Here is a 23004-nt window from a genome sequence, read left to right as displayed (position 1 = left end):
AAAACAAAAAAAGCAAAAAGCCCAGGATTCCTCTTGGGTAAACAATGATAAGTGGAGAGGGCGGAAGTAGAAGGGTGGTGGGTGGAGCGGGCGAACCTTTAAGAAGACAAGGATGCAAAACTCAACCCCCTTCCCCTGGGCCAGTGCCCTGCAAACCTGACAAAGAGAGGGCTGCATCTGCTATTATAGATATGAACCGGCATTCATTACGGGGCCCGACTGAATCACAACAAGCGCCTTCCTCCAACCGGTCCACCCTTCCCACTGTGCGACATTCATTTTGGTGCAGCATCTAATCTATTACGATTTACTGGAAGGCCTGAGCTAACATTTGGTTTTTATTAACATTGCTTTTATGTTAAAATTGCCTTATGATGAAAAATCTATCAGAAAGAGACCATTTCATTAAGGGCCCTGCTTAGAGGGCACGGATCTGGAAAAAAGAGGCTGAAGGTTAAGTGCAGCTAACCTTCTGCTGTCTAACCAAAACAGCAACCAACCACCCACCACCACCAAACAACACCCACCAAATGCAGACCTATACCCACAGGCCAGATTGGAACATAAACCAGGTGGCAGCTGCCCCCCTCCCCCAACGCAGTTTCCCCTGGGGGTGCCCCAGGCACCTGGGCCTCAGGGTACTGAACTTGAACTCTCCAGCTTCCTCTCCAAACCTGCTCCATAGCCCACACCCGCTGGTTCTGGAAATGGCACCACCAGCCACACAGTGGCAGGAGGCAGGGCCCTGGGCATCACCCAGACTCCTCCTGTGGTGCCCCCCCCACCGAAATCAATCAGAATCCCTCTGCTCCCGGCCCCACTCCCCTTGCCTCCCCATTTTAGTAAATGGCCACACACAGCCGCCCCAGCGTCCCTTTCACTCAACCCCCACATCCATTCCATCAGCTCATCCTGGCTCTAGCTCCAAAATATATTGTAAAACCTTCCAATTTTCTCCATGTCCACGGCCAATGTGCCATAATTCAATCCACATTACCCCTGCCTGTACTACTGCTACAGCTTCCTAACAAGCCTCCCAGCTTTCCCCCTTGCAACTCACTCCCCCACCCCCATTAATCTATGTTCCATCCAGCAGACAGAGCAATCTTCCAAAAATTTCCATCTGATCATGTCACCCTTCTACTTAAAAATCCTTTAGGTGTTTCCCACTGCACTTGGAATAAAATCTAAATTCCTTTCTGCAGCTTTCAAGGCCCTTCACCGTCTGGTCCCTGCTCACCTGGTCAGCCTCACCTTGACCCGCTTTCTGCTCCTCAAACCTGTAAGCTCCTTCGCACCTCAGGGCCTTTGCACATGCTGTTCCCTTTGCTTACAGCACTCCTGCCTCAGACCTCTGCAGAGCTGACTCTCCCATTCTTCAGGCCTCAGCTCTGATGTTTGTTCCTCAGAGAAGCCTTTCCTGACCACCTAAGCTAGTGACGGCTGCACCACCGTCCCTGGTTTCCTTCACAATCACAAATCACACCCATCATGCTGCCTTCGTCTCCACCAGTCTCGCCTTGCTCCCTCTGCAGCAGCCACACTCGCCTCCAGGAAAATCTGTTTGGTTCACCACTGTGTTCTCAATATTAACCACAGTGCCTGGCATCTAAAAGGGCTTCAGAAATATTTGTCAGAAGGGTGAATGAATAAATAAATGTAAAAGCATCAGCAGGAAGTGGAAGAAGGAATTAAATTCCCTTGAATATAGAGTCCCACTCTTTTAGGAAGAAAGAGAGGTGGGCTCCCCAGCAGGACCTTGGCAGGGTCGCCTCTCCAGCCACATCACGGACGAAGGAGTGTGGCATGCCAGCCAACAGTTCTCCACTCTGCAGCACATGTCAGGGCTCCCGGAAGGAAGCCTGCTGAGAAAGATGAAGAGTTCGCCCAGGTACCCCATGGTCCTCTGGAGCTGGGCATCCCCACGCCCGCTGACAGCACCTTCCCTGCAGAAGCCCTGAGCACGGGCTGCCAGTGTGGGGAGCTGCCGTTCAGCTGAGAGGCATTCGGTAAGCAAACTCTGGCTGAGCGCTGAGTGGGTGTCAGGCGCTAAGCTGAGTACTGCAGGAGGCCACTGAGAGAGACATGGCCTCTGCCTTCAGAGGCCCGGCAGCCCAGGGTGGGAGAGGAAACATGCAGAGCAAAAGCAGAAAACAGTGCCATGGGGACTTCATGGAAATTAAAAGCGCCTGTTCTTCCAAAGGTATTGTTAAGAGTATGAAAAGACCAGCCATAGATTGGGAAGAAATCTTTGCAAAACACATCTGATAAAGGACTTGCATCTAGAATATAAAGAACTTTCAAAACTCAACAACAAGAAAATGGACAACCCATTAAAACATGGGCAAAGGGCTTGAAGAGATACTTTGACAAGATGGCGGACTACGCACTTAAAAAGCTGTTCAACATCATTAGTCACCAGGGAAATGCAAATTAAAATCACAATAAGACACCACTACCCATTAAAATGACTAAAATAAAAAAGGTGGCCATGCCAACCACTGGTGAGCGTGTCTGGGACACCGGAACTCTCGTGGCACAGGTGATGGGATGTAAGATCAGACGGCCGCTTTGGAAGATAGTTTGGCAGTTTCTTAAGAATAAACAAACACACCTATCAGATGATTCATTCAGTCCATTCTTCAGTATTTATCCAAGAAAAATGGAAATGGAAATACACATCCATACAAAGACTTACACACAAGTGTTCACAGCAGCTGTGTTGGTGATGGTCAAAAACTGGCCACAACCCAAATGCCCACTAACCGATGAATGGGTAAACAAACTGGGGTACATGCATGCAGGGGAAGGCTACTTAAAGGTAAGAAGAAAGAAACCACCAATACACACAACAACATGGATGAACCTCAAAATAGTTATGCAGATTGAAAGAAGTCATACCAGGGCTTCCCTGGTGGCGCAGTTGTTAAGAATCCGCCTGCCAATGCAGGGGACACGGGTTTGAGCCCTGGGCCGGGAAGATCCCACATGCCGCAGAGCAACAAAGCCCATGAGCCACAACTACTGAGCCTGTGCTCTAGAGCCCGTGCTCCACAACAAGAGAGGTCACTGCAATGAGAAGCCCGTGCACCACAATGAAGAGTAGCCCCCACTCACCGCAACTAGAGAAAGGCCGTGTGCAGCAACGAAGACCCAACACAGCCAATAAATACATAAATAAATAAAGTTAAAAAAAAAAAGTCATACCAAAAGAGTACTTGTCGCAAGATTTTATTTATATAAAATTGTAGACAGTGTGAACTAAGCTCTAGTGACAGGGAGCAGTTCAGAGTTGCCTAGGGAGAGGGGTGGGAGAAGAGAAGGACGGAGGGGTGACAGGGCAGGAGAAAGTGTTTGGAGTGAGGGATGTATACACTAACTTGACTGTGGTGGTGATTTCATGGGTGTATACTGGTGCGAAAACTTACCAAACTGTATACTTTACATATGTACAGGTCACTGTGTATCAATTATACCTCAATAAAACTATTTTTCAAATGCTATAGCTTCTAGCCAGGATGGATTGGATTTACCCATCTGATTCAAGCAACTAGGAAAGTAGGCAAACTATCTAAAACAATGGTTATGAGATACTGGACAAGACAACAGGCCGTGTAGAGGGAGACCCTGAGAGAGAGGAAACAAAGGAGTGTGCCCTGTGATTGTGCCAGGTCACGGTCTGGAAAGTTCCCAGGCCTCAGCGCAGACTGGGAAAACCCAAATGAGGCCCATGGGCTCTCTGAGGTAAGAGGACAGAGTCTGCAGTTCAGAGAGGCCAAGCAGCTAGAACTGACACTAGAGAGCAGCAGAGGGGGGGAGCGGCGCTGATCTGCAGGGGGTTCCTTCTCAGGCTTTAGCTAAGCTCTGCCCTGTGCATGCAGGTGAAGAAAGGGAAAGGCCTGCTGGGAGGAGGCAGGTGGGACCACCCCTGGCCCTCGCATGGGGCTGAGAAGAGCTCATATTCCCACCAGCCAGCGTGGAAGGACCACCCAACCATGGCTCATCCAGTAGAGTCCTCGGAAGGGGACGGCCTCTGTCCTGGGGCCACGTGAGCTGCAGGCTAAAGGCTGTTCTGGACTAGCACCAACAAAGCTTAAAAGCAAGCCTATAAAAAGATCTAATGGATTCCAAGTAACTTCACCATGTCCCAGGACAAAGCCCAAAAATACTGAAAGGAAGAAAGAATTCAGCATCTAACAATGTAAAATTCATAGTAACTGTCAACCAAAAAAAAAAAAAGAGGAAAACGTAACCTAAAATCAAAGCAGGAGAAAAATCAGTAATAGAAACATGGCTAGAAATTACACAGATGATAGAATAGACAAAAAGAAATCAGAAGGGAAACTATAAAATATTTTAAACAATAAAAATTAAACCACATATATCAAAATTTACTGCAGGCAGCTAAAGCAGTGCTTAGAGGAAAATGTACAGCATTAAATTCATTGTTTATAAAAGAAAAGTTTAAAAATCAATGACTGGTATGGAGAGGGTATGACTGAAAAGGAATAGCATGAGGGAATTTTTTGGTTGATAGAACTACAATTTAACACCTGATTATAGTAGTGTTCACAGAAATCCATAAATATGCTAAAAGTAATAGAACTACAGACAAAATGAGTCAATTTTATTGTATGTTAATTTTTAACAGTAAAATAAAATAGAGTAGCTTAAAAAATCAATGATCAAAGTTTCCATCTTAAGAAAAGTAAAAGTAAATGAAGAGTAAATTAAAATTGAAGTAAGCAGCTGAAGGTAAGAAATAAAGAACAGAAATTCATGAAATACAACAGAGAAATACAGAAAATACAGAAAAACAACAGAAATATAGAAAAACAACAGAGAAAAATTAATGAAACCAAATGGAAGTTCTTTGAGAGGACCAATAAAATTAATAGAAAATTGATAAATTTCTAGCCAAACTGATCAGGAAAAAAAAACAAAGACCTAAACTATCAATACCATGAAGTAGAAAGAGGGCACCACTACAGATCCTACAGACATTAAGAGAATTAAGAAAAGGGGAATTCCCTGGTGGTCCAGTGGTTAGGACTCTGTGCTTTCACTGCAGGGGGCACGGGTTCAATCCCTGGTCAGAGAACTAAGATCCTACATGCTGCATGGCACACTGAAAGAAAAAGAAAAAAAGGAAAAGAAAAAAGAAAAAAAAAGGAGCATAATAAAGGAATTAGTAAAAAAGTTTATGCCAATAAATTCACCAGTTTAGATGAACTGACAAATTCTCTGAAAGACAGAAGCTACCAAAGCTTGAGTACAAGAAACAGATAAGCTTTATAGCCCTATAGCTACTAAAGAAATTGACTACTTTAAAACCTTTTCTCAAAGAAAACTCCAGGCCCAGGTGGCTTTACTGATGAATTCTACCAAGTAGTAAAGGAAGAAATAATACCAGTTCTACCAAAACTCCTCCAGGAAATTCAGGAGGAGGGAACATTTCCCAATTTATTTCATAAGGTGAGCATAACTTGAGAGCAAACAAAACAAGAGAATTACAGGGAGACCACAGACCAATAACACTCAGGAACATAGATGCAAAAATCCTTAACAAAGCTTTAGCAAATCAAATCCAGCAAAGTATAAAATGTGCCTGCCACACTAGGCGGTACTAACCCAGTGTGAGTATCACCTGAAGGAATCAAGAGAAAACTTCCAGGAGAAAGTGACTTCTGAGCAGACCCTTGACAGGCAAGCAGAATTTCAATAGGTGGTGATGCTACGGCAGAGAAAATGGCAGGAAAAAACACAGATGGACACAAGAAAGTGGCAGTCTAGCCAAGAACAGGTAGGCATGCTGTCTCTGACTGGGGTGGCTGCCAGGCTTCCAAAGAAGCTCACTTCCCTGCGAACAGTTCCAGACTACCCCTGGGGCCAGCTCTGTGCTATGTGACCCTGACCCCATCCACCCCACCCCCACCCACAACTGACTGTTCCAGAGTCAGACACATCACCAGCCTGGAACAATCAGATCTCTTGCCCAACAATTTGAAACCTGAATGGAGACAGACTCCCTGCCTGGAATTTGCTGGGCCCAAATGACAATCTACCTTAAGAGAAGTCCCCAGAGCTGCTTAGCTCCTGCCCTTCCCTCGGCTTTTCAGACACTTCTTGCATCCCATTAGCTGCCCCAGGGGCCTTCCTGTAAGTCTGTCTCTTTTAGTTAAGTTAATGTGAAGTAGTTTCCATGGCTTGCAACCAAAAGAATATTAAGAAGTTCAGTGAGTACCGTGACAGCCACTACAAGTTTATCTCCATGGAAGAGTTCAATCACTACATAAAGTCTGAATCCCTGGGCCAAAGCCAAGGGTCTGTGAAAGGGAAGTCGGCAGATTCAGGTCAAGTTAGAATGGTGGGTGCAATCCAGATACTCAAAATGGCAGGTACAAGAGGCTGGAGTTCAAGGCCGAGAAGAAGGTACCGAAGGTTTCTGAACAGGGGAAGGACACGGTCAACACAGTGGCACAGAGAGTCACCCGGCAGTGCTGTGGAGGATGGATCATGAGGTGGCCGTGTGTGACCCCTCAGGGAGGCTGTGCTCAAGCTCTCTCTCGCTCTCATGCCTTTCACTGCCAGCACCTAGCTTAGAGCCAGGCACTGAGTCAGGCTCAGTGAAATTCTGCTGATCAGATAGGCTGAAGAGGGAGAAATGACAACACCCGATGACTAAATGCTGGGATCAAAGGAGGGAAAGAGCTAAAGGTCGTAGCAGTTTCAACCTTGGTTGGCAATTTCAACTGAACCAGAAATGGCAGGAAGTGTGATGAGGTCAGGGTATATTTTGGGGGGATGAGTGTGGTGTAGACAGACTGCTTCAAGGTGTTGCTCAAGTACCTGAGCAGAAGTCTCCAGCACATAAGGGTCAGGAGTTCAGACTGCAGAGCTGCAGTGTGGCGGGCACAGGAGGCGGGGGTCGGGGGAACGCAGGCGTTCCATAGTGGGACCGACTCCCATCGGTCAGGCTTGGAGCTCTGTTCACTCTCAGTAACTGAGGGCTCCCGCGCCAGGCACCAGGCCAGAAGCTGGAGGGATGTCAGGAACATGGGAGTGAACGAGGTCGTGGAGGGAGACATCGCAGGATTCGGAGCCTGAGGTGCATCTTTTAGAAAAGTCTCAGGCTAGATCTACACACGTGCACGGGAGCACAGTGACTTAAGCAGGAGAAGAGCCACCACGGCTGGTCCTGTCTCTAGGAGGAAAAGCCCGGAAACAGTCTTGGTGTCATTCACTAAGGGGATGGCAGAATAAAAGATGGCACAGACAGGATTAAAAAGCACAAGGCAGTTCTATAGGGATGGGAAGTGACGTGCTGATATGTGATGATGTGAGAAAAACAAGGTACAGTGCAGACAACAAGGAATGAACCTCCATTCACGTTGGGGGCGGGGGGGGGGGAACTGCAGAAAGAAAATAATATATACTTGTACTTGGGTTTGCATGGGTATCTTTAAAAAGAGACACAAGAAACTGTCAACATGAACTGCCTTTGAATAAGAGAGTTGGAGGACAGATTTGGGAGGGGAGGCCTTTTTCACTAATCAACTTATATACCATGACAAATGATTTCAGAATAAATACATACTTTGTTATGTTGAGTGCTTTCTAAATGACTCCAGCCACAGGCTGTCTTAGTAAAACCCATCTCCAACTACCTCCCATAAGCTTATGAAAAACCTACCAAAACAACACTTGGTGCAAAGTTCTCATCTATACCAAGCCCAGCACTTGGCAGCGGTTAGAAGGCATATTCTTGATTTCTTCTTTCTCTTCTTTAAAGAGATTCTGATGTGGCGGTTTTAGAACCTACCCATGTCAAGCCAGGTGGCACACACACCAGCGACTGTTCTCAGAGGGGAAGTGAGTGAATGGAGCCTAATCAAATCTGTCAGCTCCGCGGGAGTCAGATCCTGACCACTCGGCCTCAATAGGGGAAGCCAGACAACCACACCTTTCTTCAGAAAGGAAACCTACGCTTCCACACAATCCACTCAGAGTCTATTTTAGCTCTGAACCCAGAGCAGCTCATCAACTATTATAAATAGCAAAACCAAGATTACAATTTGACTGATTTCTGTTCTGATGTTAGGAAAGAGGTCGGAAGCCTAAGTCGGTTGTAAACCAAGGGGCAAAAGCAAACCACAGTGCGAACACAGTCACGCTGGGTTTTTGGACGGTCAACACATGAACCTCCCCCTCCACCCCCTGTGTTGCCTGAGTAACCGATTCCTGCAGCTTCCGTCTGTAGAAAAGCACCTGAGAAATTCTAGTGGGGCTGAAGAGGGGTTCTTCGGGAGTCTGCCAAAACCAGAAAGGAAATTCTTCAAGGAAAGCAGCTGTTCTCTTCCCTGAAGGCAGGCGAGCTGAGCGGCTCACCTTTGTTATGGGACATCGCGTACAGGAGGCAGAGCACGAAGAGCGCGTGGTAATCATCGTCCGGGCTGTCCAGCGCATGGTACACCATATCCAGAAAGGGTCTGGAAGAGAGGGGCACACGTGAGCCTCACCTGCACACAGGACGCAGCTGCCTTAGCCCTTTACAGCCCCCCCTCCCGCATGGAGCACGGCCACTGTGTGCCCACGCCAGCCCCAGGCACAGAGGACACGAAGGTGACCGAGAGGCAGGCTCTGCCCATGGGAGGCTGCCATCTCCAGGGCAAAATGACTAACAAATGGACCTCTTAATCACACAACAATGCTTCACCCGCTGTCCCAGACACTGGGGATAAATGATACGAAGTCCCTGGTCTTGCGCCACTTCCATGCCAGCGGGCAGATAGAGAATGGACATGCCACAGCATCACTTCAAAGAGTGACAAGAGAAGGAAGAAAACAGGGCAATGTGACAGGCTCACAATAGCAGACAAGACACCAAGTCTGTACAATTTTAGAACGTGGACCCTGGAGACTGCCTGGGTTCAAATTCTGATCCTCCCTCTTCTTAGATGCAAACCCTTGGGTAAGCTACCTAAAACTTTCCCCCATCTGTAAGATGGGGATTAAACCCTTCCAGGGTTACTGCGAGGATTCAAGTGAAATGACAATGGAGCGGCATTTAACACAGGCCAGGGCACAGGGTGGAAAGTGCTCGCACATGCAAGCTGCTACTGGATTTCTATTTCGAGTATTGCAAGGGCACTTCTCCACGATCTCACTTTGGCAGGTCCTGGCCCAGCGATTTCTTGGGCTGACTTTCTCTGACTGGAAGCGATGGAAAGGAGGTCTCTCACCCCTGATGCTTTGTGGGTGAAATACAGAGCCACTGCAAACATCACAAAGCGCACACCCCGAATGCTGCCCTTTCAGGTGAAGGGCCTGGCCCGGAAAGACTCTCCCACGCGAGGGTAACAGAAAAGGCCCAGATCTGGCCTGCAGGCGGGAGGCGCTGAACCCATGGCTGTCTGCGGCTGCCCCCCGATGCCAGAGTGAAGCCAAGACAGCACAGCGCCTCGGTGAGTGACCAAGGGCATGCTTTGCCCCTCGAAGGACACAAGCTACTGTCAACACTGCTGACTAGGGGGAGCGAGACGGTGCAGCAGAGAAACCCGGAGAATATTCACGGCATAACCTTTTATACTTTTTTGAATTTTGAACTCCACAAGTGTATCACTGATTCAAAATACTACACTGAAAAATGCAGAAAAGAAAGCAGTGAAATGCACTTGTCATAACATTTCAAATAAACACGTGACACACAGAAATTAAAGGAAGAACCTTTTAAGGAACATTTATGTTTAGGCTCTATCTGTCCCGCGCCCCAGAGCCTCCCCACCCCAGACCAGTCATCACCATTCAGACGTGGGAACAGTTTTTGCCATGTGTGGATCTGTTTTCTTCTAAGCCCCTAGTACTAACACTCCCAAACTTAAGAGCAGGATAAAGTATAAAACACTTTCTTGTAAGCCAGCTGCTTGGAATCTGGACTGTATTTTCATTTGGGAATACTACAAATAACCAAATGCCCAGCAGCAGAGTGGCTGGGTGGGTGTACCATCTTTCCTGAGACAAAGTATTATCAAGCCTTTAGAATTTTGTTTACTAAGAGTAAAGTGGAAAAGATATTTGGGGTTTGACCTCAGAGGAAACCAAGAATAAAAAACAACAGACACAGTATGGTATATGCTGTTGCAGGGAAGAAGGGCAGAATTCCCATTATACTGGCACTGCAGATGGACTGCCGGAAAATGGCCAAAATGCTAGCAGCAGCTGCCTTTGAATCATGGAGACCTTTTTCTCCCGCTTCTTTATGCTTTTCAAGGTTTTTTACATTTTCTGAATGTGTGTTACTTTAAAAATGTTTTAATTTTTTCTTTCTTTCTTTTTTTCTTTCTAAGGAAAGAATGTTTTGAGTGGTTTCTGGTTTCTTAGGCCTATATTTAACCACGAATGCAGATACAGCCCACAGTGTATGTGGAACATAAGGACAGTTCCACTGTGTACTATGCTGTTTCTTTGGACAAGCAGACCAATGTCAAGATCCAATTCATGTCAAGGACAAACTGTCCCCTCCCTCATCCTCAGTGCCCTCCTCCTGGCTCAGTGCCAGGAGGTGAGAGGGGAAGAAGTACATGGTGGTGTCTCTGACACCCAACAACTCAATACCTTTGCAAAGGCGATGGCAGCTCTCCGCCAGGGCCACTCTCTCCCTGGCACCCGGTCTCAGAGCAGAGCGCAGCTCTTGCCCAAAGTTCCCCGGGGCCACAAATCTGCCTGTGGCCCAACTCAAGACACAGGATCAGCTTCCATTATGAACCACGTGGCAGAAGATGCCAAAGTCACCGAAAGTTAAGAAACAATCTCAATCAACTCTAAGAAAACCCCTCTGTTCACTAAAATTCAGGAAAAAAGTCTCAACTCCAACACAAACATAATATTTTGGTCTGCTGACATTGTTTTTGACAATACGTGGGTATTTTTCCTCCTTTAGGAAAGCTACAGTATTACCATACTATGCACAATATGTGCTGTTTCCATTTATTAGACCCTAAGAAACTGAGCACATTATGACATAAAAGCAGCAGCTAATATTCTATTAAGCAGATGTACCTATATTAGTTTAAGCTTCCCCCACGACAAGTCATTTTTGGTTTTTCAATTATTCATATTCTAACTAAAGCTGTGCCAAGACCTAAAGACTGTTTCCCCTCCCTTTCTCTGTTTAGAATGATTTCCTTAATTTTCAGAGCTTCAGGTGTCACATTTTTTTTTTTTTTTTTTGCCAAAAACCAAAAATCAAAAAGGTCCTTGTCGGTACAACTGATAACCCACCCTGTGTTGCAACGATTTTCATGTAACCAAAAATAAAAATGGGTCTCCTGTGCATCTGATAAAAATTAATCCTGTCTGTTAGATAACAGAAACATGTTTCCCTTTAGATAAACAAGACGTGGAGGAAAAAATTAGTGTGCTTCTACTCTTCACTTGAAGTTGGATTAATAAATATGATGGGGTTGTGTGTGTGTGTGTGTGTGTACTTCATCCACCCCACCGTAAGAGTTCAGGAAGTGAATGCCTTGCAGGCTGACAGAGAAACCACGCTGCTGTGCATTTATTACCACTAACATGGGATTAGGAGGTTACTGCAGGCACCTGTGCAGTAGGGCCACCTGATGAGGAAATAATGCTGAGATGAAGAAGCCCTCCTAACAGTTCGCTGCAACTTCAGGAGCAATGCTCCACCCAATTCCTTCTGGAAGGGGTGGTGCTATAGCCAGGTTGCAGGAAATGTGGCATCTGGAAGGTTTCAGAGGATGTAGTTTAGGCAGCCATCACTGAAATGAACAACCAGGCAAGAAATCAAAGGTGGAGAGCAGCACGAAATCCAGCATTAAATTGTGCCAGCTGAGTCACGAGGGCGGCCCTATTGACGGTGGTGCGTATGGCTGCAGCGAAGGAATGAGACAATAAAATCCAAACGCTGTCCCCGAGGGGATCCTTCCTGGAGGCAGCAGAGCACGGCCAGCAGCCACCCGTACGAGGCCATAGCCGTTAGGACGCGACCCAGCACCGAAGTGCTTGGGGTGGTGGCATCATGCCTCCATCATTCATTCCAAGGGGTGAGTTCCACGGCCTTGAGGGCCAGCTCTGTCCCCGTGGCCTCTCGAGAGGAGCCGTGCCTCTGAGGCCACTGGCTGGAGAAGCAGGATGGCTTGTCTGGGAGGTAAAGAGGCCTCTGAGAACAGGAAGAGGCCCTGGCTTACCCTCCGTGGGCACCGGGCCCAGGCAGCTCCCCCAACACCCCAGAGACCGAGCAGCAGTGCCCTACCCCCACCCCCGACGGGGACTACCTGCTCCACTGGACACTGTCCAGGCTGGTGGCGGCGCTCTTCTCCTCGTCCGTGGTGTTCTGCTCCTGCACCGAGGTGCTGGCTGCCAGCTCTGGGAGCTTGCTGCGCTCCATGACCACCATCTCTATCTCTGGAAGCAAACACAGACACCGGGATGAGCCCACAAGGCCCCAGACAGAGCGTTACAGACGCGCTCGTGCGCGAGGCGGAGCCTGGCAGACTGCTCCGCACACATCCAGCAAACGCTCGACAGCAACAGTGGTGACGGAGCCCCTGCAACACGCACACCCGGGAGAAATAAGACCGAGGCCCAAACCCCTCTCCTTTCATCTTGACAACGCCAAGAAACAGCTATGATTTTGACAAGAAAGCACAGATTGCAATGATTTATTTCAAGATTTTTTCTACAACAGGTATTTATTCTACTTTATTGGTACCACACTCAAGATTTTTTCTACAACAGTTATTTATTCTACTTTACTGGTACCACACTTCCTTCCCAGAGCAGTTGAGCATGGAAGAAATGACGTGGTTAATAAAACATTACCAAATTCGCTGAAAATATTCTGAAACTGTTTACATGGTAGAAAAGGCTCTGACATGACCGAAGCCTTTGTTTTCCCTTCCCGCTTACAACTTCCAGCAGGCAGAGGGGGGGAGGGACCTCGTTTTATTTTTCCCAGTGAAACAGGGGCAACTTTCGTAGCACCCGACTTGAGCATGGCACACGTGTTCATTTTCAGAAAAAGGTCTGAACCAACAAAGGAAAGCGTCCTGAGTCAGAGGTGGACGGTGGTTGTGCCGTGAGGCATCCCTGTTACAGAGTCCCTGCATGCACGGGTGTGGACCTTCAAATACTTCGTTCCTTGAACCCAGAGTCCAGGTAACGTCCCCCATCTTCGGGAGACATGATGAGGGGAAACAGATGATGAAATGTGAACCTGCATCTCTGCTCGGGAAGGATGGGCGTGGACTTGGGCTCTGCCCCGGCCGCACCGTCATCTTCCCCTGCACTCGTGCAGGGGCCTCCTGTTTGGCCTCTGCTTCTCTACTCACCCCCACACTCTCAGTTTGCTGTCCACACAGAACCGAGTGATTTTAAGTGGAAATCAGCCCAGGTCCCCTTCTGCCTTCCCATCACACTCAGGACGAAATCCAAATGCCGTGCGCGGTATCAAGGCCGTGCGCGGCCTGGCCCCCGTCCACCTCTGACCTCACCTCGGGGCCCTCCCCGCCCCGCCCCGCCAGCTGTGCCGAGCTTCCTTCTCACTCGTCTCTGACCCGTGCAAGCTTGTTTCTGCCCCAGGATCTTTACACGGCTGTTGGCTCTGTCGGGAAGGCTCGTACCCCAGCCCTCCCTACCCGGGCATGACTCAATCACCCCATTCGAGGCTCAGCTCAAACCTCACCACCTCACAGACAGCTTCTCACACACCCTCTCCACTGGTTTTTCCTTTACCTCTTTTAGTTATTATGAACTAAACTCCATACTTCATTCAGATTGCCTTAGTTTCTCCCTAATATCCTTTTTCTATTCCAGGATCCCATCCCGGATACCACATGACATCCAGCCGTCATATCTCCTTAGGCTCCCCTTGGCTGAGACGGTTTCTCAGACCTTCCCTCCTTCCAGTTTGAGGAGACTGGTCGGGCATTTTGTAGAATGCCCCTCAATCTGGCTTTCACTGACGTTTTTCTGATCGTTAGGCTGGGGTTATGGGTTTCTGGGAGGAAGACGGCAGAGGGGAAGTGCCCCCCTCATCACATCCGATCAAGGGCACAGGCTATCGACAAGACTTATGGCTGTGGATGTACCCGCATCACTTGTCCAAGCGAATGCTGGTCAGGTTTCTCCACTGGAAAGTGACTTTTCCTCCTCCTTGCATCCCGCACCCTTTGGAAGCAAAAAATTAAGCGCAGCCCACACTTAAGGATTAGGGAGTTCTGTTCTATCTCCTTAAGGGAGGAACAGCTACATAAATTACTCAGAATTCTTCTGTACACATCTGTCCCCTCCTCCTTAATCCTGATTTTACTTGGTAGTATTTATAACTACAGGTATCCCCAGTTTTCAAAAAGTTTGATTTAGGCCACTTCGCTTTTATGAAAGACCTACATTAGTACCTGTTTTTGCTAACAGAAAGAAAGCTGAAAAGGATTTTCCCTTTTACAAAAATAGGCGAAAAGCAGAAATAGCATTCAGCGTTGGTGCTGCAGCAACCGTTAGAGGCAGGGCGTCCCCCCGAGCAGCAGGAGCTGCCCCGCCAAGCTCCTGCCCAGGAACCGTACTCAGCACCTCAGTGTCAAGCTGCCACGGCTTCGAACTCTGCGAGCATCGGTGCTTTATCTCTACTTATTTTGTGCATCTGTTAGGAAGATGTGTCCTAAGGTAATTGCATCTTGGCTTTACAACATCTTGTCTTATGAAAGGTTTCATAGGAACGCTCTACTTTCAGATCACAGGGGAAACCTGCACCTGGATTTTCTATTTTCTATTTATTGGTTTGTTTCCTGTCTGTCTTCCCCTACTAGGATGCAGGCTTCATGAGAGGAGCTGCCTCATCTGTCTTGTTCTCCACCAGAACTCCAAGGTCTAGTCCAGGGCCTGGCACATGGCGAGCCATGCTCATCACACTGCTCTGGAGAGGACCAATGGATGACTGGTCGAGGCCACCACGGGAGGTTCTGGTGGCAGGCAGGGTGGCAACGATGCACGGCAGCTGTGACGTGCAGGGCCCACCCAGCCTGCAATCAGTGTGTGCACGGTTTCCCCACAGGGGGGTGTTGCGTCCCCGCCATCCTTCTGGGACTCTGTTAGGATTGACTGTGCTTGTGACCTTCTGGCTCGGAGGACTGCATCCCCGACGTGCACCCGGACCTGGGGGAGGCAGCTCGGTCTCAGCAGGCCCTCCCCCAATGTGATCTGGAGTCAGACGCCATAGATCAAAGTCTCCCACAAGGCCGACCCCCATCACACAGGTGGGCGCTGACACAATTTTTAAGCGGAATGTGTTTGCATAATTCTATTTTTATTTTAATGTGCATTAGAAGAAAATCCTAACTGCACAGCAAACCTGTTCTTTTGTGGATGTTACTGCTTAGGATGAAGCTAAATTTAAGAAAAAACAAGTGAGTCAACTCACAAGGAGCTACTGAGTAAACAGCAGTCCATGCAGCCCATGGCCACAGCAGAAGGCGCTGCAGACTGCTGAGAAGCACCATTCTCTCCTGTCCTCACATCCTCCCCTACACCAGCCTCCTTCAGCTGCCTCCCAACTACCCCGTCTTCCCAAAAGTGGGGTGCAGACACCTAAGTGGTTATGCAAGGTTATTTGCTAGGCAGTACCTCTTTTATTTTTAATTATTCTCTTTTAAAAATCTATTCTGTGCGTGTTATGAGGTACATGATATTTGCGCATTAATACAAATATGTACAGATTACAATAAATGTATATCTATTGGGGAGATGCATGTTTAATTACATGTTTATTTGTGTTTACTGCTGGGACATGCCATCGAAGACATCTGAAGACTACCAAGTGAGACGATGGTGCCGGCCTCTGGCTTTTGCCCTGTGACCTCTGACCTGCTTCCCACACTGCTGTGAGGCCCCCTTCCTCCTTGCCCACCTGGCTGACATGGCAGGAACTCAGCTCCAAGGACTCCCCAGGGTTACAGGGCCAAGCCCTAGTGCCTTCCACCTGCTGTGATGTGGTTGCCCCTTTTTGGCTTTTTAAGCTCCCTGGACACTCTGAGAATTCTGGAGCAGAGGAGAGGTTAAAGATAATACAGTCTAGCACGTGCCAAGTTTTGTTGAACAGGTGCATAGTAATTCTGAACGACAATTTCCCAGGGCACCACCGTGGTAAGAGGTGAGAGCAGAGCTACTCCAGGTACAGAGTGGGCGGGTGCCCAAACGTCTCCGACCACGGGTTCCCTCATGCACTCCACAGAGGCCCCAAAGCTCCTTTCTGGAATTCTGGGGCTTCCCACAAGATGACCTGTAAACCACTTGTTTGGTCCTGGATACTGAATACGAGGAAACAGAAACCCAGAAGTATAACGACTCTAAGCACAGCTAGAAAAGCAGCAGCGAAAGCCAAGCCCGCTCCCCCTCCCACCTCACGTCCTGGTGCAGAATCAGGCCCACAAGGGCCTCTCCACGCACAACGAGGCTTCTGAACCTTGCTGTGTCCCCCTGGTCCTCACGGCTACACCCCCACCCCCCACCCTGCCCCATATATTCCGCCTCCAGCCGGCACAGCTGTGGGATGAGCTGCTCCACTTGGTTTTCTAGGTAAAATATACATACTTCTTACAATGCCAAACAAGTTTCTCCCCTTCTTTCAAGCAATTTTATCTAAACAACTCTTAAAAGTAGTGATTCTTACCTAGGTCTGCCAGCTCCCTGAAAGTGTACGCAAAATGCTATGTGGGTATGAGAGGAGTAGGTAACAGGTTTTTGAGGAGAGGGTCTCGCCAGGTTCTCACCGTTTCAAAATGGATTCTACAGCCATCTTCAAAAGTGGATGCCAAAGAGCATCTGGCCTGTCTTGGTGACAGAGAGTCAAAGTGCACCCCTCTTTAAGCCACACCAGGACGTCCAGCATGGTTCTGCACAGACTTCTGGCACCGCCCCCCCCGCCACATCTCCCTGCTGACACCACGCCTGCCTCAGTGTGGCCTGGCTCCCCTCCCAGGGTGTGTGCGCCATGCTGCCGCCACCAGGGGAAGCAGACCAGTTGGCTCTCATGGACAGAGATTTCCACGGATGGTCACCGAGGCCAGAACCCGGCTCCGAGGACCGAGGATGAATTCCCAGGGGCTCCATCTGAACCTCAGTTATTACAGCACGAGCCCCCACCCCACCAGGTTTCTGTTTTGGAGTTTGAAGGGACTGCAGCAATACCCTAGCCCAGTTTTGCTCCAACTTCAGTCATTTGTCTGCCTTTAAAATTTCTGCCATGTCTGTGTGTTGCCTGTACTCTTTGTTATTTACTTAATCATTTTATTTGAACTCCCAATTTTTTTCTCTTACCTAAATACATTTTCAAAGAAAACTTTAAATCAGTCCTATATCCTTCAACTCAGCAATCCCACTTGCAGGAATTTATCTGGAAGACACACCTCCCACAATATGGAAATGCGCACGTGCAAGGGTATTCACTGCACTACTACTGGTAACTGCAAAATGCTGGAAACTACCTAAATGTCCAAGCATAGAGACTGGCTGAATACACTGTGGTACACACGGTGCAGCCGGGAAAGGAATGAGGAAGATCGCTGTGAACTGATACGGAGCGACTTCCGGAGACAGTGCCAAGTGGAGAGAGTCAGGTGCCAAAGAGCATACACTGCTGGCTATACCCAGCGTGTAAGAAAGACGGGGAAATAAGAAAGCATGCCCACCTCTGCTTCTTTTTACACAAAGAAACACAGGAAGGATATTCCAGAAACAATACGTTAGTTATCTATAGGAGGGAGGGGAATAGGATGGAAGGAATGTGGGAGGAAGGACACTTCTTTGTACAAACACTTTTGCATAGTTTTGAGTTGGTTAACATTCCAAATTACTAAAAAGAAAAAAAGAAGAAATTAAATCAAGAAGAATGGGAAGAGAGTCTATGGCCATACCACCCTGAACGCGCCTGATCTCGTCTGATCTCAGAAGCTAAGCGGGGTCAGGCCTGGTTAGTACTTGGATGGGAGAGTGGGAAGAGAGAATCCTAGACTAACAACAACAAAAAAAGACCAAAATATATTTCAAATTTTCAAATGAATACCATACCCATCCTGAAGGGGGAAAAGAAAGGAAAGGCAGGTAAATTCACACAGTTCGTGACATAATACTAGTCTGTATATCCTCAGTTTGGGGACAGGGGATACATGAAGTATTTAGGGTGGGGTGGGGCGGGGAATTGCAAACAACCCCGAACTCTTTATTTATCAAACAATAAACAATTCTGAAACTTTTAAAAGATGTGTTATAGGATTGAGCAAACAGTAAATGTTTTGATGTCATTGGGAGCCAGGGCTCTCCCTGTAAAAGAAGAGACATAGAAATCTGGAGTGGGGGAAGGCAAGAATGAACCCTCTGGGAATTGACTGGAATTGGAAGTATCGGTAATGTGTGTTTTGTATACTTACAGGCATTTATTTCCTAGCTCTGTGCATTGAAAGGGCCAAGAAGCAAGACACCCCATGTAGTGATGAGCACATCTGGTGCCCAGACCTTGGCCTCTAATACCATCACTCGTTGAAAGGAACCTGGGCTTTTCAGAGAAATTAACGCCGAGGAAGGGCAGAGTTAGGTGGGAAATGAACTTGGAGTACCTTGTTATGACAGAAAGTGTCAGGACTACTTGAAAAAAAAAATGATGGGGGGCAGATCACAGAGACATAGCCAGCTTGAAAGCGTTCTCAAGAGCCAAATCTGGGACAATTTGAGCATCAAATTAATTAAATACAGGAATGAATAATAAACCACTAAAAAACTGGAATCCATGCGTCTGCCAAGAATAGATAGATAAATAAATAAATGAATGGGAAGAAGGGAGGAATCTTGCCTACAGTGGAATACCGAGTGTTGACACTGGAATACCAACATTCTACACCATCTTCGTAAAGTTTGGGTTAGCAAGAATCATCAATGAATGCCATATCTAAGGGGGGATTTTTTTAAAATTATAGTTGACTGACAATACTGGGTTAGTTTCAGGTATACAGCAAAGTGATTCGTGAATCTATCTATATATATTTTTTCTTTTTCAGATTCTTTTCCATTATAGGTTATTACAAGATGTTGAATATAGTTCCCTGTGCTCTACAGTAGGTCCCTGCTGTTTATCTATTTTATATATAGTACTGTAGTTTGTATCTGTTAATCCCAGACTCCTAATTTATCCCTCCCCGCCACTTCCCCTTTAGTAACCATAAGTTTGTTTCCTATATCTGTGAGTCTGTTTTGTAAATAAGTTCATCTGTATTTTTTTTTAGATTCTATATATGTGATATCATATGATATTTGTCTTTCCCTGTCTGTCTTACTTAGTATGATAATCTCTAGGTCCATCCATGTTGCTGCAAATGGCATTATTTCTTTCTTTTTAATGGCTGAGTAATATTCCATCGTGTATATACACCACGTCTTCTTTATCCATTCATCTGTCAATGGACATTTAGGTTGCTTCCATGTCTTGGCTATTGTAAACAGTGCTGCAGTGAACATTGGGGTGCAAGTAGCTTTTTGAATTAGAGTTTTCTCTGGACACTTAGGCTGCATCCACATCTTGGGTATTGTAAATAGTGCTGCTATGAACACTGGGGTGCATGTATCTTTTCCAGTTAGCGTTTTTGTCTTCTCTGGATATATGCCCAAGAGTGGGATTGCTGGATCACGTAGTTAACACTATTTTTACTTTTTTAAGGAGCCTCTACACTGTTTTCCTTAGTGGCTGTACCAATTTACATCCCCACCAGCAGTGCAAGAGGATCCTAAGGGAGGATTTTAATGAGGCACAGAATATCTTCAATTATCTCCAAGTGTTTCCCCATGGATGGCTAATTATTGCTAAGAAAAGAGAAAGCAACGATACAGTGGAGAAACTGGGCCAAACCTTAACCAGGTGGCCAAAATTAACATCACTCATGAGGGACAGAAGGGCACCATGTGCCTCCAGATGTGACACCCTGGGAAGGACATGTCCCCTATGCTGTATTCCAGCCAGGAACACACAACTTCAATCTAATCACAAAGAAACATCAAAGACAGAATGAGGAACGTTCTATGAAAACAAAGGAGGAGGAGGTTCTGCATTCTTCAAAAATGTCGAAGTTGTAAAAGAGAAAGGCTTGCAGACATGCCGGAGTAAAGGAGGTTAAAGGGACATGGTGACTCAAGGCAGGACATGACCCTGGACCGGATTTTGTCACTGGAGGGAGGAACTACAAAGGACGTCATTAGGCAAATAGATAAACTGGAGCATGGACAGAAGAAAACCGTTACAAAGCTGATAACTGTGTTGTGGTCACGACAGAGAATGTCCTGCGCTTCGCAAATACAGACTGAGGAATTCAGGACAAAAGGGGCATGATGGGTGCAGCCCATCCAGAAAAAGAGCGTGAGAGAGAGAGAGAGAGAGTGAGTGAGTGAGTGTGTGTGTGTGTGTGTGTGTGTGTGTGTGTGTGTAGACAGTGTGTGAGTGCATGTGGAGACAGAGAGCAAATGAAGACAAGAAGCAACCGGGGTTATAAATTTGAAATTATTTCCAAATAAAACATTTTTAGAAATCACTACTATCAGCATAAAACCTGTATAAATAGAAAGCAACTGTGAAAATATACACATGATGAATAAACAAAAAAGTGCCGAGGCCTTGCTGTGTGCATGGGAAGGGGATACTGGGGAACGTGAAGGGATGTCAGACGTGCACACCAACCACGAGACTCCCTTGGAGCTGAGCTCTCGGCGAGAATCCTCTCACCAAGAATCCTCTCTTCAAGGCCCTCTCTGTCCCACCCAAAGCCATCTCCACATCCTACAGTTGGGCCAGTGCTGATCTAGCGGAATCTCTGTAGTTTACAGAAGGGAAACCAAGGTACAGAGGGATCAGGAGGTGGGCTCTGCTCCTGGCTGCTGTGGGCTCCTCTTCCGGCTCTGCCTGTCGGCCGTGTTGTATGAACAAGCATCTGTGCGGTATCAGCTCCTATGCCAGGTACCATGGCCCATGACCGTGAAGGCTCCAGCATCCCAGCCTGGTGGTGGGAGGACCCCTCACACAACTGAGTTTCGAGCCTCTGGGAGTAGAGGGACGTGCCTGTGAAGCTGCCGAGCTGGGAGAAAGTACCCAAACGTCCCGCTCCTCTGGCTTCAGCAGGCCCTGCCCGGGCCCTCCTGGGCCTCTATTGCTTCCACAAAAACCTCCAAAAGCAAAAGAGGATCTGCACAGCCATGTTCACAGCAGCATTATTCATGGGAGCCAAAAGCTGGAAGCAACCCAGGTGTCCATCGATGGATGAAAGGATAAGCAGAATGTAGTATATCCAAAGAATGAAATACTGTTTGGCCTTAAAAAGGAAGTCCTGCCACATGTTACAACATGGGTGAATCTTGAGGACATGATGTTCAGTGACATAAGCCAGCCACAGAAAGAAATGCTGCATTGATTCCACTTATATGAGGCACCTAGACTAGTCAGATTCATAGAGCCAGGAAGCAGGGTAGTGGCTGCCAGGGGCAGGAGGAAGGGAGGATGGGGAGGTGCTTTGTGAGTACAGTTTCGGTGTGTGAGGATGAAGCGTTCTGGGGCTGGAAGCTGGAGGTGGTTGCACAATCACGTGAATGCGCAGGAGAGGCTTGAGGACTCTCAGGACCCAAGGACGTCAACCTCTGTCCCTTAATATGACCACTCTGGCCCAATCCGTAGGCTTTCCCAGTATTCTGATGTTCTTTATTTTTTTTAAATAACAGCCATAATTCATCAACTTCCCAAGATGATGGGCATTCTAATCTGATTAATATTTGGTAAATGAAGTGCTTTTCAGGGAAATGGCAGGCATGACCTCCCAACAGTCTTTGACTTGACAAATTCAAGGATTTTCTCAGTTGCCCTCTGTGGTCAACATTCCAGCAATCACGGTGAGGCCAGACAATAAAGAGGGGAAGGGGGTGATAAGAAGGCCTCCAAAGAAGGTTAAGGGAAAGAGGAGCAGGATGCCCTTGCTGGTTACCTAGGAAACACGGGAAGGGCTGCATGCTACTGGCTGGCTTTGGAGCAGAATTTCAAGAGGCCAGCAGCGCCTGACAATGACAGGGTGTGTATGCACTGAGTATCTGGGGTACCTCTTCCTTTGCTTTTTTATTATTGTTTACTGGATAGCACAGGATTGAATTCAGAATGTTTTTTCTGGGAAGTTGATTTTCAGAGCATTTGTCTAAACTGACCTCCAGTCGTTCTCCTTACATTAGTTAAGCCCAGTGGAAAAGCTGGTGCTCCGACATCTCTCTGCCCCAGTGGCCCAGCCTACCCATCCTTTCCCCACCTCCTCTTGCTCCACCCCCACTCACCCACCTCACTATTCATTATAAAAATTAACAGAGAAACAGGCCCCACAGAAACTTGCCAGGATGACCAAAAACAAAGTCCCACCAGCCAAGCTCAAGTCCTCCTTCCAGGCTCCTCACTCGCTCCCCATCTTGCCAGTGCATCTATTCAGTGCTCACGTGTCACATGCTAAACACTGAGGCACTAAATGTTCTCACTGCTGACAGCCCCCTCTATTGGTAAAGAAGCACAGAAAGAGTGACGACTCGCCCAAGGTCACACAGCTGCTAGGGGGGCAGAACCACAGGAGTCTGGGATGCAGACCCTGACCTCCTGATATCTAGTCCCTGGCTCACCCCAATCAGAAAACTGTCGAGCCTGAGGTTGCCTCTGGCTTTGCAGAAATGAGGCCAGGTTCCATTTGATTTCAATAGAGACTTTAAAAAAGCCAAGCTGGGGCTCCAAGCTCCTAGGCACCCCCAACTCCCAGCTGACTTGGCAGGTTCAAAGTCAGTGCTGTTGCCGTCCCTCCATGCCTACGTGGGGACTCAAGAAAGCAGTAAGCTTTGAAGGTCAGGTTGTGATATTGATGCCTACACTTTCTCCATAAGCAAAAAACCTATTTTTCCATAAGCCAAACCCTATTTTTCGAACAAGAGGTT

At 47.4% G+C, this 23004-nt stretch overlaps 1 protein-coding gene across 9 annotated transcripts in view; it reads right to left on the bottom strand.

The window, feature by feature from the left end:
- The window catches only part of CLEC16A (C-type lectin domain containing 16A), a 206445-nt gene that overhangs the window by 126599 nt on the left and 56842 nt on the right, over positions 1-23004 (bottom strand). For all 9 annotated transcript variants that reach the window (XM_057748398.1, XM_057748402.1, XM_057748399.1 and 6 more), the window contains 2 exons: positions 12300-12429; positions 8389-8489 (listed from right to left, as the gene is read on the bottom strand). In XM_057748398.1, coding sequence (XP_057604381.1) covers positions 8389-8489; positions 12300-12429 — 231 coding nt within the window. The remainder of the gene's footprint in view (positions 1-8388; positions 8490-12299; positions 12430-23004) is intronic.

Source organism: Hippopotamus amphibius, chromosome 9 (assembly GCF_030028045.1).
Source record: "Hippopotamus amphibius kiboko isolate mHipAmp2 chromosome 9, mHipAmp2.hap2, whole genome shotgun sequence".
NCBI lineage: Eukaryota > Metazoa > Chordata > Mammalia > Artiodactyla > Hippopotamidae > Hippopotamus > Hippopotamus amphibius.
The sequence above is the reverse complement of the archived record's forward strand: the minus strand, read 5'-3'. Positions and strand labels throughout refer to the sequence as shown.